The following is a 14392-nucleotide window of genomic DNA, read 5'->3' as shown; positions in this document are numbered from 1 at the left end:
GAGACCTTCTATCTTTCCATTCATTGTAAGAATGCTCATATTTCTTGGTTATATGGTTGCTGTAATATCTTTGATAATTCCAATATATGTGTCATCTCAGAGTTGGCATCTTTTGATTGTCTTTTCTCTTGTAAGTTGAGATTTTCCTGGTTCTTTGTATGCCAAGTATTTTTATATTCTATCCTGGATGTTTTGAATATTACATTATGAGACTCTGGGTCCTGTTTCAATCAAAGAGAACATTGGTATTTTTTTTTTTGTTTTAGGAGGCAGTTGATCTGGAGTTCTGACCTGCTTTCTGTGGGCCGTGATTCTTTTTTTCTTTTTGAGACAGAGTTTCATTCTTGTTGCCAAGGCTGGAGTGCAATGGTGTGATCTCTGCTCACTGCAATCTCTGCCTCCCGGGTTCAAGCGATTCTCCTGCTTCACCCTCCCAAGTAGCTTGGATTACAGGCATGTGCCACCATGTCCAGCTAATTTTGATTTTTAGTAGAGACAGGGTTTCACCATGTTGGTTAGGCTGGTCTCAAACTCCTGACCTTGTGATCCACCCACCTCAGCCTCCCAAAGTGCTAGGATAACAGGTGTGAGCCACTGTGGCTAGCCTGTGAGTTCATTTTTCTTTTCTTTTCCTTTTTTTTTTTTTTTTTTTTTGAGACAGAGTCTCGCTCTGTCATCTAGGCTGGAGTGCAGTGGCGTGGTCCAGCTCACTGCAACCTCTGCCTCCCTGGTTCAAGTGATTCTCTTGCCTCAGTCTCCCGAGTAGCTGGGACTACAGGCATGTGCGACCACGCCCAGCTAATTTTTTGTATTTTTAGTAGAGATGGAGTTTCATCGTGTTAGCCAGGATGGTCTCGATCTCCTGACCTCATGATCCACCCGCCTCAGCCTCCCAAAGTGCTGGAATTACAGGCGTGAGCCACCGCGCCCTGCCTGTTAGTTCATTTTTCAAAGCTTTGGCCACTGCTATTTGGATTTGTCTCATGTCTCAGCTAGTGGCTAATCTGGAACCTGGGCGGTGGCCTAGCCTGTAGTTCAGTTCTCAGAGCTGTTTGTGTATTGTTTAGGGTCAGATCCATGTGTTTGTAGCTTGGAGGTGAGCCCAGGGGTTCATACACAACTTTGCTCCCTACTATCTGTGATCCCCCTGACACTTGCTGGTTCCTTGGAGCTCCCTTTCATGGTCAGAATACCAAGGCTTTAATTTGCCCACTCTCTGCCATGCACTTCTCATGATTGCATCTGCATCCAGGGCCAAGTAGTGGGAGGACAGAGGGACACAAAATAAACAATAGGATTTGCCTCACACTCTTGAAGTACAGTTTCTCTGGTCAGAGAAAAGAATTCAAAGCCCTCAGTTTTAGGTACCTGCTCAACTTCTACCTCTGTTGCTTGAGGTTAGAGAGAACAAAATAAGAAAGAAAGAAAAAAAAAAGCAGGAGATTTCCCCTATTTTCTCTGAGCTTTTGGCATTCCTTTTTCTGTTCTTTGGACCAAAAATGAGTTGAAGTTCCTCTGTTTACACCTGGTGTTTACTTTCATGTTTCAAGGTGCTCTTGAGTCTAGATGAGGTAATATCTGAGGGGGAAAAAATGGGACACTCACTACTGGCTTGGTAGTAGTTTAAACCCTGGTCTCTTTCCCGGTGTCCTCATTATCATTTACTTTCAGAGTTTCCAGAAAGCTACTCCATGCATTCTATCTAGAGTTTATATTTGTATTCAGTGGGGAGACAAGATTGCCCAGAACTAGAACTCCAAGATTTACACTTTTTTTTCTTTTTTTTCAATATCTTCATGACATTCAGACAATTTATATTTCTTAAACATTTGTTACACAATTAATTTCTATTCATTGAGGAAATTTAGAAGATGCAAATAATTTTAAAAGGAAAAAGAAATCACAAGATGAAAGATTTGAAATTCCTACATTGAGAGTATGTAATAAAATACCGTGATTACTTTTTCCAAGAAAAAGAGGAAAGAGAAGCCCTAAGGGAGAGGTATATACATGGCATAGCAGTAGAGAATTAAGTGAGGGCTTTTATATTTCTTACTTAGGGGTTTATGCATGGATTGGAATCAACTTTGTTTTGGGAAGATTCGACCATGAGGATGGTGAGTAATATGTCTTTTTATGACAATTTACCTAAGGGCTGAAGGTTTAAGTTATAACCCATCAGTAGCATGTAAATGCAATTTTTGAGTTGTTTTTCTTTTTTCAAACATAAAATGCTTCACTTTCCAGTCCTAATTTGCTTTCTTTTATTTCTTTTTAACTTTTTAATATGGAAAGTTTCAAACATTCACAAAAGTAGAATAATAAAATGAACCTCCATGGACCCATTACCCAGACTCAATATTTACTAATGTTTTGCCATTTCTCCCCCATCTCCCCCCATGTATCAAAGATTTTTTTTTCTTATTGGATGTTTTAAAAAGCAAACCTCAGACATGTAATTTTTATTTTCATGTATGTCAGTGTGTATCTACAACAGATAACGAGTTTCAAAATGAACAAAAAATATATCCATAATGCCATTTTTAAACTTAATAGAATTAACAATTTCTAATATCATACAATACCCATCTAATACCCTACCCAGGTAAAGATTTTCCTGATTTTCTCAAGAATGTTTATTTGTAGTGGGCTTGTTCAAATCAGAATCTGAACAAGGGTCATGCATTGCATCTGGTTAATATGTCTCTTTAGTCTCTTTTAATCTATAATGCTTGATCTTACCACCTCACTCCCCTGCCTTTAAAACCAAGAAAAAATTGGATCCTCTGGTAGAAAGAATTTGCCACATGCTGGATTTGATTGACTGCATCTTTGTGGGGTTAACATGTTTTCTTTAACATGTTTCTTATCCCCTCACATTGTCCTTTAAACTGGAGGTCAGATATAGATGTTTGATTAGACTCAGATTCAATTCCATCTGCAAGACTAAATCATAGAAGGTGCTGTGTGTTTCCCACTACTCACATCAGGAGTTTTGTAATGTCTGGTTGACTTACTTTTTGTCATGCTCAGACTGATCAGGTACTGAGGGTTCAAGTATTATCAGCCTGATCTAATTTAGTATTAAAATTCCTTATCTGCCTTTCATGGAATGGTTGTAATAGCCGATTGTGATCATTGCTTAGATATGTTTTTCATTAGAGATTGCAAAATGGTGATATTTCTAATTCTGTCATTCCTTCTGCATTTAACAGCTAGAATTTTTATGTAATGAACTTTGCTTGATCAACTCTTTGGTTACCCTGACATATAGTTCTTATGGGAAAGAATAAATTCTTGATTCTTTTTATTTATCACATTTCTGAATAATGAGTTGGTGTCTAGCAACTTCCAAAGGTAACCAGCGAAAAGAAAGTTTTAATTATTATTATGAACTCATGGATTTTAATATATTAGATGCATTAGAGTCCATCACATTATCACTATTTTTAGGAGCATCTTTAGGTTGGCTCCTGTGTCCTTTTAATATGACCCCAATACTCTTTTATATTCCCCTTGCTATCTGGTACAGCAATGTATTCCAGGGTCATCTTGTATACTTTCTACCCTAGACCTGGCATTGGCCTGTTTTTAAAAGAGCCCTGGTTTCTTTTAGTAAAAGATGGTATTTAGAGATTATTGGTCCAGATACCACAGGTGGTCATTACTCCTGGGATATCATTGCTTCTAGGCCTTTTCAGTGAACAGAGCTAGGAAATACATATTTTTTAGAAACAGAAAAATAAATCATGAGTTCATAGTCATATTTCTGACTTGTATTTAAGATTATAGGGTGTTATTAATTATCTGATTTTTATACCTGTATCCTTTTTGTTCTGTTATGCTGAATCTTTGTTCCTAAAGATATTGACATAAACATTTATTTGTTTTATTCCACAATATATTTCTCATATATATATATATATATATATATATATATATATATTTTTTTTTTTTTTTTTTTTTTTTTTTGAGACAGAGTCTTGCTCTATCGCCTAGGCTGGAGTGCAGTGGCGTGATCTTGGCTCACTACAGCCTCTGCCTGTTGGGTTCAAGAGATTCGTCTGCCTCAGCTTCCCGAGTAGTTGGGATTACAGGCGTGTGGCACCATGCCCAGCTAATTTTTGTATTTTTAGTAGAGAAGATTTCACCATGTTGGTCAGGCTGGTCTTTAACTCCTAACCTTGTGATCTGCCCGTCTTGGCCTCCCTTCATAATTTTTAAATAATAAAACCAATAATATTGTTAACAAATAAGACTACTGGGATGTAGCTTAAGATATTTGCTTCTTTTGTGCTTAGGCTATATCCCACTAGGGATACGTAGTCAAAATGTCATGTTAAGTAATTTGCAAGAATTATTCTTTGTGCAATATACAGTTGATCCAGTTGGTATACTTGTTTGCTTTCTATTTTTTATTTTGAGACAGGTTCTCTGTCACTGAGGCTAGAGTTCAGTGGCACAATAATAGCTCACTGCAGCCTCAAACTCTTGGGCACAAATGATCCTCTGGCCTCAGCCTCCTGAGTAGCTGGGATTACAGGTGTGCATCACCATGCCCAGCTAATTAAACAAACAAACAAACTTTTTTTATGGGAGTTTCTCACTATGTTGCCCAGGCTGGTCTTGAAGTTCTGGGCTCACGTAATCCTCCCACCTTGGCCTCCCAAAGTGCTGGGATTACAGGTGTGAGCCGTGGTTTCAAATTTTTAAGGGATTGCTGTTTTGGGGGTTCGACTTAATTTTGTTTTTTAATTACTAGATCCTTTTTGTTCTCCTATTTATTTCAGAATCAGATGCTGAGGCTACCCAGGAATTGGCAGCAGGACGGAGAAGGACAGTAGGGATACTGGATATGGGAGGAGCCTCTCTCCAAATTGCTTATGAAGTTCCTACCTCAACCTCTGTCCTTCCTGCAAAGCAGGTATTTTAGCTTTTAGGGAAATTTAGCTGCTAGGAATGCTAATATTTGATAAGGAAGGACACTGTCTTTGGACTTAGACCAACCTGCCTGGCTCTAAATATTTGTTCAGATACTTGCTAGCTTGCGTTATCTTGAATAGGTTACCTCTCTGAGCCTCAGCTTCCTCCTGTGTGAAAAAGGGATAATAATAGTATCTACCTCATAAAGTTGTGAGGATGAAATAATACCATGTTTGTAAAGCATTTAGCAAACTGCCCAGCATATGATAAGTGTTCGATACATTTTAACAATTATAACTATACTAGGTGTCTCCTGCCATTGCCTGAGGATAAACATGATAATGCATTTACATTCTGGAGCACAATGTTTGATACATATCCATTGTTCAATAAATGTTATTCCCTTTCCCCTTACTGAAGATTCCACTCTGGGACTTCTAATAATCCTTACCCCACTAGAATGTAAAGAATGTATTTTGAGATTCAGAGGTTCTAAGATGGCCGAATAGGAACAGCTCCAGTCTACAGCTCCCAGTGTGAGCGACACAGAAGACAGGTGATTTCTGCATTTCCAGCTGAGCTTTGAAGAGAGTAGTGCTTCTCCCAGCACGGAGTTTGAGATCTGAGAATGGACAGACTGCCTCCTCAAGTGGGTCCCTGACCACTGAGTAGCCTAACTGGGAGGCATCTCCCAGTAGGGGCTGACTGACACCTCACACGGCAGGGTGCCCCTCTGAAACGAACCTTCTAGAGGAACCATCAGGCAGCAACACTTGCTGTTCTGCAATATTCCCTGTTCTGCAGCCTCTGCTGGTGATACCCAGGAAAAAAGGGTCTGGAGTGAACCTCCAGCAAACTCCAACAGACCTGCAGCTGAGGGTCCTGACTGTTAGAGGGAAAACTAACAAACAGAAAGGACATCCACACCAAAACCCCATCTGTATGTCACCATCATCAAAGACCAAAGGTTAATAAAACCACAAAAACCAGAGCAGAAAACCTGAAAATTCTAAAAATCAGAGCACCTCTTCTCCTCCAAAGGAACGCAGCTCCTCGCCAGCAATGGAACAAAGCTGGACGGAGAATGACTTTGACGAGTTCAGAGAAGAAGGCTTCAAACGATCAAACTTCTCCGAGCTAAAGGAGGATGTTCAAACCCATTGCAAAGAAGCTACGAACCTTGAAAAAAGATTAGATGAATGGCTAACTAGAATAGCCAGTATAGAGAAGACCTTAAATGACCTGATAGAGCTGAAAAACATGGCACGAGAACTACGTGATGCATGCACAAGCTTCAGTAGCCAATTCGATCAACTGGAAAAAAGGGTATCAGTGATTGAAGATCAAATGAATGAAATGAAGTGAGAAGAGAAGTTTGGAGAAAAAAGAGTAAAAAGAGCCGGGTGCGGTGGCTCAAGCCTGTAATCCCAGCACTTTGGGAGGCCGAGACGGGCGGATCACGAGGTCAGGAGATCGAGACCATCCTGGCTAACACAGTGAAACCCCGTCTCTACTAAAAAAATACAAAAAATTAGCCGGGCGCGGTGGCGGATGCCTGTAGTCCCAGCTACGCAGAGGCTGAGGCAGGAGAATGGCGTAAACCCGGGAGGCGGAGCTTGCAGTGAGCTGAGATCCGGCCACTGCACTCCAACCTGGGCAACAGAGCGAGACTCTGTCTCAAAAAAAAAAAAAAAAAAAGTAAAAAGAAATGAACAAAGCCTACAAGAAATATGGGACTATATGAAAAGACCAAATCTACATCGGATTGGTGTACCTGAAAGTGATGGGGAGAATGGAACCAAGTTGGAAAACACTCTTCAGGATATTATCCAGGAGGACTTCCTCAACCTAGAAAGGCAGGCCAACATTCAAATCCAGGAAATACAGAGAACACCACAAAGATACTCCTCAAGAAGAGCAACTCCAAGACACATAATTGTCAGATTCACCGAAGTTGAAATTAAGGAAAAAATGTTAAGGGCAGCCAGAGAGAGAGGTCGGGTTACCCACAAAGGGAAGCCCGTCAGACTAACAGCAGATATCTCGGCAGAATCTACAAGCCAGAAGAGTAGGGGCCAATATTCAACATTCTTAAAGAAAAGAATTTTCAACCCAGAATTTCATATCCAGCCAAACTAAGCTTCCTAAGTGAAGGAGAAATAAAATCCTTTACAGACAAGCAAATGCTGAGAGATTTTGTCACCACCAGGCCTGCCTTACAAGAGCTCCTGAAGGAAGCACTAAACATGGAAAGGAAAAACCAGTACCAGTCACTGCAAAAACATGCTAAATTGTAAAGACCATCGATGCTAGGAAGAAACTGCATCAACTAACGAGCAAAATAACCAGGTAACATCATAATGACAGGTTCAAATTCACACATAACAATATTAACCTTAAATGTAAATGGGCTAAATGCTCCAGTTAAAAGACACAGACTGGCAAATTGGATAAAGAGTCAACACCCATCAGTGTGCTGTATTCAGGAGACCCATCCAACAGGCAGAGACACACATAGGCTCAAAATAAAAGGATGGAGGAAGATCTACCAAGCTAATGGAAAACAAAAAAAAGCAAGGCTTGCAGTCCTAGTCTCTGATAAAACAGGCTTTAAAGCAACAAAGATCAAAAGAGACAAAGAAGCCCATAACACAATGGTAAAGGGATCAATTCAACAAGCAGAGCTAACTATCCTAAATATATATGCACCCAATACAGGAGCACCCAGATTCATAAAGCAAGTCCTTAGAAACCTACAAAGAGACTTAGACTCCCACATAATAATAATGGAAGACTTTAACACCTCACTGTCAACATTAGACAGATCAACGAGTCAGAAAATTAACAAGGATATCCAGGAATTGAACTCAGCTCTGCACCAAGCAGACCTAATAGATATCTACAGAACTGTCCACCCCAAATCAACAGAATATACATTCTTCTCAGCACCACATGGCACTTATTCAAAAATTGACCACATAGTTGGAAGTAAAGCACTTCTTAGCAAATGTAAAAGAACAGAAATTATAACAAACGGTCTCTCAGACCATAGTGCAATCAAACTAGAACTCAGGAATAAAAAACTCACTCAAAACCACTCAACTACATGGAAACTGAACAACCTGCTCCTGAATGACTACTGGGTACATAACGAAATGAAGGCAGAAATAAAGATGTTCTTTGAAACCAATGAGAACAAAGACAAAACATACCAGGATCTCTGGAACACATTTAAAGCAGTGTATAGAGGGAAATTTATAGCACTAAATGCCCACAAGAGAAAGCAGGAGAGATCTAAAATTGACACCCTAACATCACAATTAAAAGAACTAGAGAAGCAAGAGCAAACACATTCAAAAGCTAGCAGAAGGCGAGAAATAACTAAGATCAGAGCAGAACTGAAGGAGATACAGACACAAAAAAAACCTTCAAAAAATCAATGAATCCAGGAGCTGATTTTTTGAAAAGATCAACAAAATTGATAGACCGCTAGCAAGACTAATAAAGAAGAAAAGATAGAAGAATCAAGTAGACGTAATAAAAAAACATAAAGGGGATATCACCACTGATCGCACAGAAATACAAACTACCATCAGAGAATACTATAAACACCTCTATGCATATCCATTTCTTCTAGAAAATCTAAATTCCTGGATACATACACCCTCCCAAGACTAAACCAGGAAGAAGTTGAATCCCTGAATAGACCAATAACAAGCTCGGAAATTGAGGCAATAATTAAGAGCCTACCAACCAAAAAGAGTCCAGGACCACACAGATTCACAACCGAATTCTACCAAGGGCACAAGGAGGAGCTGGTACCATTCTTTCTGAATCTATTCAAATCAATAGAAAAGGGGGGAATCCTCCCTAACTCATTTTATGAGGCCAGCATCATCCTGATACCAAAGCCTGGCAGGAACAAAAAAAGAGAATTTTAGACCAATATCCCTGATGAACATCGATGCAAAAATCCTTGATAAAATACTGGCAAACTGAATCCAGCAGCATATCAAAAAGCTTATCCACCAAGATCAAGTGGGCTTCATCCCTGGGATGCAAGGCTGGTTCAACATACGCAAATCAATAAACATAATCCATCGTATAAACAGAAACAAAGACAAAAACCACATGATTATCTCAATAGATGCAGAAAAGGCCTTCGACAAAATTCAACAGCCCTTCATCTTAAAAACTCTCAGTAAACTAGATATTGATGGGACGTATCTCAAAATAACAAGAGCTATTTATGACAAACCCACAGCCAATATTATACTGAATGGGCAAAAACCGGAAGCATTCCCTTTGAAAACTGGCACAAGACAGGGATGCCCTCTCTCACCACTCCTATTCAACAGTGTTGGAAGTTCTGGCCAGGGCAATCAGGCAGGAGAAAGAAATAAAGGGTATTCGATTAGGAAAAGAGGAAGTCAAATTGTCCCTGTTTGCAGATGACATGATTGTATATTTAGAAAACCCCATTGTCTCAGCCCAAAACCTCCTTAAGCTGATAAGCAACTTCAGCAAAGTCTGAGGATACAAAATCAATGTGCAAAAATCATAAGCATTCCTATACACCAATAACAGACAAACAGAGAGCCAAATCATGAGTGAACTGCCATTCACAATTGCTTCAAAGAGAATAAAATACCTTGGAATTCAACTTACAAGGGATGTGAAGGACCTCTTCAAGGAGAACTACAAACCACTGCTCAATGAAATAAAAGAGAACACAAACAAATGGAAGAACATTCCATGCTCATGGATAGGAAGAATCAATATCGTGAAAATGGCCATACTGCCCAAGGTAATTTATAGATTCAATGCCATCCCCATCAAGCTACCAATGACTGTCTTCACAGAATTGGAAAAAACGACTTTAAAGTTCATATGGAACCAAAAAAGAGCCTGCATTGCCAAGAGAATCCTAAACCAAAAGAACAAAGCTGGAGGCATCATGCTACCTGACTTCAAACTATACTACAAGGCTACAGTAACCAAAACAGCATGGTACTGGTACCAAAACCGAGATATAGACCAATGGAACAGAACAGAGCCCTCAGAAATAATACCACACATCTACAATCATCTGATCTTTGACAAACCTGACAAAAACAAGAAATGGGGAAAGGATTATTTAATAAATGGTGCTGGGAAAACTGGCTAACCACATGTAGAAAACTGAAACTGGATCCCCTCCTTATGCCTTGTACTAAAATTAATTCAAGATGGATTAAAGACTTAAATGTTAGACCTAAAACCATAAAAACCCTAGAAGAAAACTTAGGCAATAGCATTCAAGGCATAGGCATGGGCAAGGACTTTATGACTAAAACACCAAAAGCAATGGCAACAAAAGCCAAAATTGACAAATAGGATCTAATTAAACTAAAGAGCTTCTGCACAGCAAAAGAAACTACCATCAGAGTGAGCAGGCAACCTACAGAATGGGAGAAAATTTTTGCAATCTACCCATCTGACAAAGGGCTAATATCCAGAATCTACAAAGAACTTAAACAAATTTACAAGAAAAAATCAAACAACCCCATCAAAAAGTGGGCAAAGGATATGAACAGACACTTCTCAAAAGAAGACATTTATGCAGCCAACAGACACATGAAAAAATGCTTATCATCACTCGCCAACAGAGAAATGTAAATCAAAACCACAATGAGATACCATCTCATACCAGTTAGAATGGCAATCATTAAAAAGTCAGGAAAAAACAGGTGCTGGAGAGGATGTGGAGAAACAGGAACACTTTTACACTGTTGGTGGGACTGTAAACTAGTTCAACCATTGTGGAAGGCAGTGTGGCGATTCCTCAAGAATCTAGAACTAGAAATACCATTTGACCCAGCCATCCTATTACTGGGTATATACCCAAAGGATTATAAATCATGCTGCTATAAAGACACATGCACACGTATGTTTATTGTGGCACTATTCACAATAGCAAAGACTTGGAACCAACCCAAATGTCTATCAATGATAGACTGGATTAAGAAAATGTGGCTCACAGGCCGGGCGCGGTGGCTCAAGCCTGTAATCCCAGCACTTTGGGAGGCCGAGACGGGCGGATCACGAGGTCAGGAGATCGAGACCATCCTGGCTAACACGGTGAAACCCTGTCTCTACTAAGAAATACAAAAAACTAGCCGGGCGAGGTAGCAGGCGCCTGTAGTCCCAGCTACTTGGGAGGCTGAGGCCGGAGAATGGCGTGAACCCGGGAGGCGGAGCTTGCAGTGAGCTGAGATCTGGCCACTGCACTCCAGCCTGGGCTACAGAGTGAGACTCCGTCTCAAAAAAAAAAAAAAAAAAAAAAAAAAGAAAATGTGGCTCATATACACTATGGAATACTATGCAGCCATAAAAAAGGATGAGTTCATGTCCTTTGTAGTGACATGGATGAAGCTGGAAACCATCATTCTGAGCAAACTATCACAAGGACAGAAAACCAAACACCGCATGTTCTCACTCATAGGTCGGAACTGAACAATGAGAACACTTGGACACTTGGACTAGGATGGGGAACGTCACACACTGGGGTCTGTCGTGGGGTGGGGGAATGGGGGAGGGATAGCATTAGGAGATATACCTAATGTAAATGATGAGTTAATGGGTGCAGCACACCAACATGGCACATGTATACATATGTAACAAACCTGCATGTTGTGCACATGTACCCTAGAACTTAAAGTATAATAATAATAAAATTTTTTAAAAACATATTTTGAGGGAGAAGTTTCATCCTACACAGGCACTTTTTGTATACCCATTATGTACACCTGTTATGTGCACCTATTTTGTGCAAGGAATAGACAACATTATGTACAAGGAATAGACAAGTTAGTTACACTGTCCCTAAAAACTTGTAATTTATCTGTCAGTGGGGACAGCTTGTGATATCTGGGAGACTGTAACAGTGCTTAACTTGATCTAAACCAGGGCTTCTCATCCTTGGCACTCTTGACATTTTGGGTCAGATAATTCTTTGTCTTCAGGGGTTATCCCATGCATCATATGATATCTCTTGCCTCTACCAGATGTCAGTAACAACCCTCCCTCTTCCAGTTGTGACAATCAAAAGTGTCTCCAGACATTAGACATTGCCAGATGTGTGGGGCAGGGTGGAAATTGCCCATCATTGAGATGATCTGGTTTAAACAGAGTGCTGTGGCAATGTGGGGACTGGCAGGGCCAACTTGGTTTGTAAAGTTGAATGGGAGCCATTCTGGCTTCATGGAAGGTAAAGTATTTACCTGGGCCTTGGAGGAGAGTAGGCTTTCTTTTTTTTGCATAGTGGAGGCTGAGGGAAGGCCACCTGCATAGTGGGAACACTATGTACAAAGGCACAGAAAAAGCAGCAGAGAGGCCAGAATGTCCAGGGAATGACGAATAGCCTTTTACAGTATAGGATTTTCAGGTGTGCTAGTAGTTAAGGCTGGGAAGATAAGATTGAGCTAAATCATGAGCAGTATTGAGTGCTACCATAGGGGGACTGGCTTTTATTTCCATAGATAGTGGAAAACCACCAAAGGTTTTTGAGTAAGGCAGTCACATGGGCCTCAGTTTCATCATTTATAAAATAATTAAACATGAAGGTCCTTCCCAGCTCTGAATTTTGTGACGATGTTAATTGTGTGGCTGTGATCTTATCTGTTTTTTGTAGTGAAATAATTTTTGTGTCAGTAGGAGAAAGAATATAGGTCACGGAACCTTGAGTGAGAAGTAATAAAGGGCTGAGTTAGACAAAGTAAGTGGAAACGAAAGGGAGGAAACAGATTTCAGGGGATAGTTTGGAGTGAAAAACCAATGTAATTGAGCGATTGATTGTGGTAGTGTGAGTAGGGTGGGAGGATGGCCAGCAGTGCTGAGGATCTATCCTAGATAACCCGAAGACTGAGGAACCCAGTCACTGAGAGAAGAGCCACAGGGGTAAAGGCAGGGGTGATATTAAGCAAACAGTATTGTCCTGAGAGATTTGGATGAGAGCGTCTATCTGGTCTTCTAGTTCAGAAGTTGTAAAACTAATGACTTCAATTTTTGGGTATGTTGAATTTAAGATACCCAAGGAACATATGTGTCAGAATATGGAAATGTGAGTTTAGCGGTCAGCAGAGAATTTCATGCTGGGGTTGGAAATGTGGGGGACTAACTAGGTTGAATTTAAGATACCCAAGGAACATATGTGTCAGAATATGGAAATGTGAGTTTAGCGGTCAGCAGAGAATTTCATGCTGGGGTTGGAAATGTGGGGGACTAACTAGGTTGTGATACTTTTTAGTCTATATTTGTCAGTATGTATTCAACAGGTAAAACGAAGGCATGGTTCTGATACTAAGAAATAGGTGACAAGTGGCACTGGGGCTTCAAGTCTTAAATGACTTCTGTGTATGTGCAGATTTAGAAAGCAACACTGTTACGGAAAGCAACACTGGTACAGAATGCATACTTGTAAGCAACAAATTAGATTTACATATAGCAGGTGGGCGTGGTGGCTCATGCCTGTAATTCCAGCACTTTGGGAAGCTGAGGCGGGTGAATCACCCAAGGTCAGGAGTTTAAGACCAGCCTGGCCAACATGGTGAAACCCTGTCTCTACTAAAAATACAAAAATTAGCTGGGCATGGTGGTGTGCACCTGTAATCCCAGCTACTCAGGAGGCTGAGGCAGGAGAATCGCTTGAACCTGGGAGGCAGAGGTTGCAGTGAGCCGAGATCATGCCACTGCACTCCAGCCTGGGTGACAGAGTGAGACCCTGTCTCAAAAAAAAAAAAAGAAAAAAAAAATTACATATAGCAATATAATGGCTCTTCAAGATGAATCTTAGCACTTGGTAAAACTGAAAGAAACTATGAGACAATGCGGTAGCATTTAAAACTTTTTAAATAATCCTGAATGCCTAATATCTTTTTTTGTACAACTCACAAAGTTATATACATTCACAAGGTTGTGTAGCCACCACTATTGAATTCCAGAACATTTTCATCACCCTAAAAAGAAACCTTATATTCACTCCCTACTCATTTCCCATTAGCAGTCACTCCTCATTCTCTCCTCTCCCTACCCCTGACAACTATTCATCCCCTCTCTCTCCAGTGGATTTGCCTATTCCGGACATTTTGTATAAATGAAATCATACAATATGTGGTGTTTTACGTCTGGCTTCTTTTATTTAGCAAAATGTTTTCAAGGTTCATCCATCTCGTGGTATGAGTGTTTCATTCCTTTTTGTGGCTGAATAACATTCCATCGTATGACCAACCATGCCGTATTTTGTTTATCCATTTATCAGCTGATGAACATTTCAGTGGTTTTCCCTTTTTTGCTATTATGCACAGTGCTGCTGTGAACATGTACACATTTTTCTATGTACACAGGTTTTTTTGTTGTTGTTGTTGTTTGTTTTTTGAGATGGGGTTTCGCTCTTGTCACTCAGGCTGGAGTGCCATGGCATGATCTCAGC

General features: G+C 40.2%; 2 protein-coding genes across 2 annotated transcripts in view; one reads left to right on the top strand and one right to left on the bottom strand.

The window, feature by feature from the left end:
* LOC105478412 (cytochrome c oxidase assembly homolog COX15) overlaps nt 1-14392 on the bottom strand; it is a 62356-nt gene that overhangs the window by 8731 nt on the left and 39233 nt on the right. The gene's annotated exons all lie outside the window — the stretch shown is intronic.
* Nucleotides 1-14392, top strand: part of LOC105478411 (ectonucleoside triphosphate diphosphohydrolase 7) — a 56436-nt gene that overhangs the window by 25502 nt on the left and 16542 nt on the right. The window contains exons 7-8 of the mRNA XM_011735680.3: nt 2061-2117; nt 4791-4924. Of these exons, the coding sequence (XP_011733982.1) occupies nt 2061-2117; nt 4791-4924 (191 nt within the window). The remainder of the gene's footprint in view (nt 1-2060; nt 2118-4790; nt 4925-14392) is intronic.

The sequence above is a fragment of the Macaca nemestrina genome, chromosome 9 (genome assembly GCF_043159975.1).
Source record: "Macaca nemestrina isolate mMacNem1 chromosome 9, mMacNem.hap1, whole genome shotgun sequence".
Taxonomy (NCBI): domain Eukaryota; kingdom Metazoa; phylum Chordata; class Mammalia; order Primates; family Cercopithecidae; genus Macaca; species Macaca nemestrina.
This window is presented reverse-complemented; position numbering and strand designations above follow the sequence as displayed.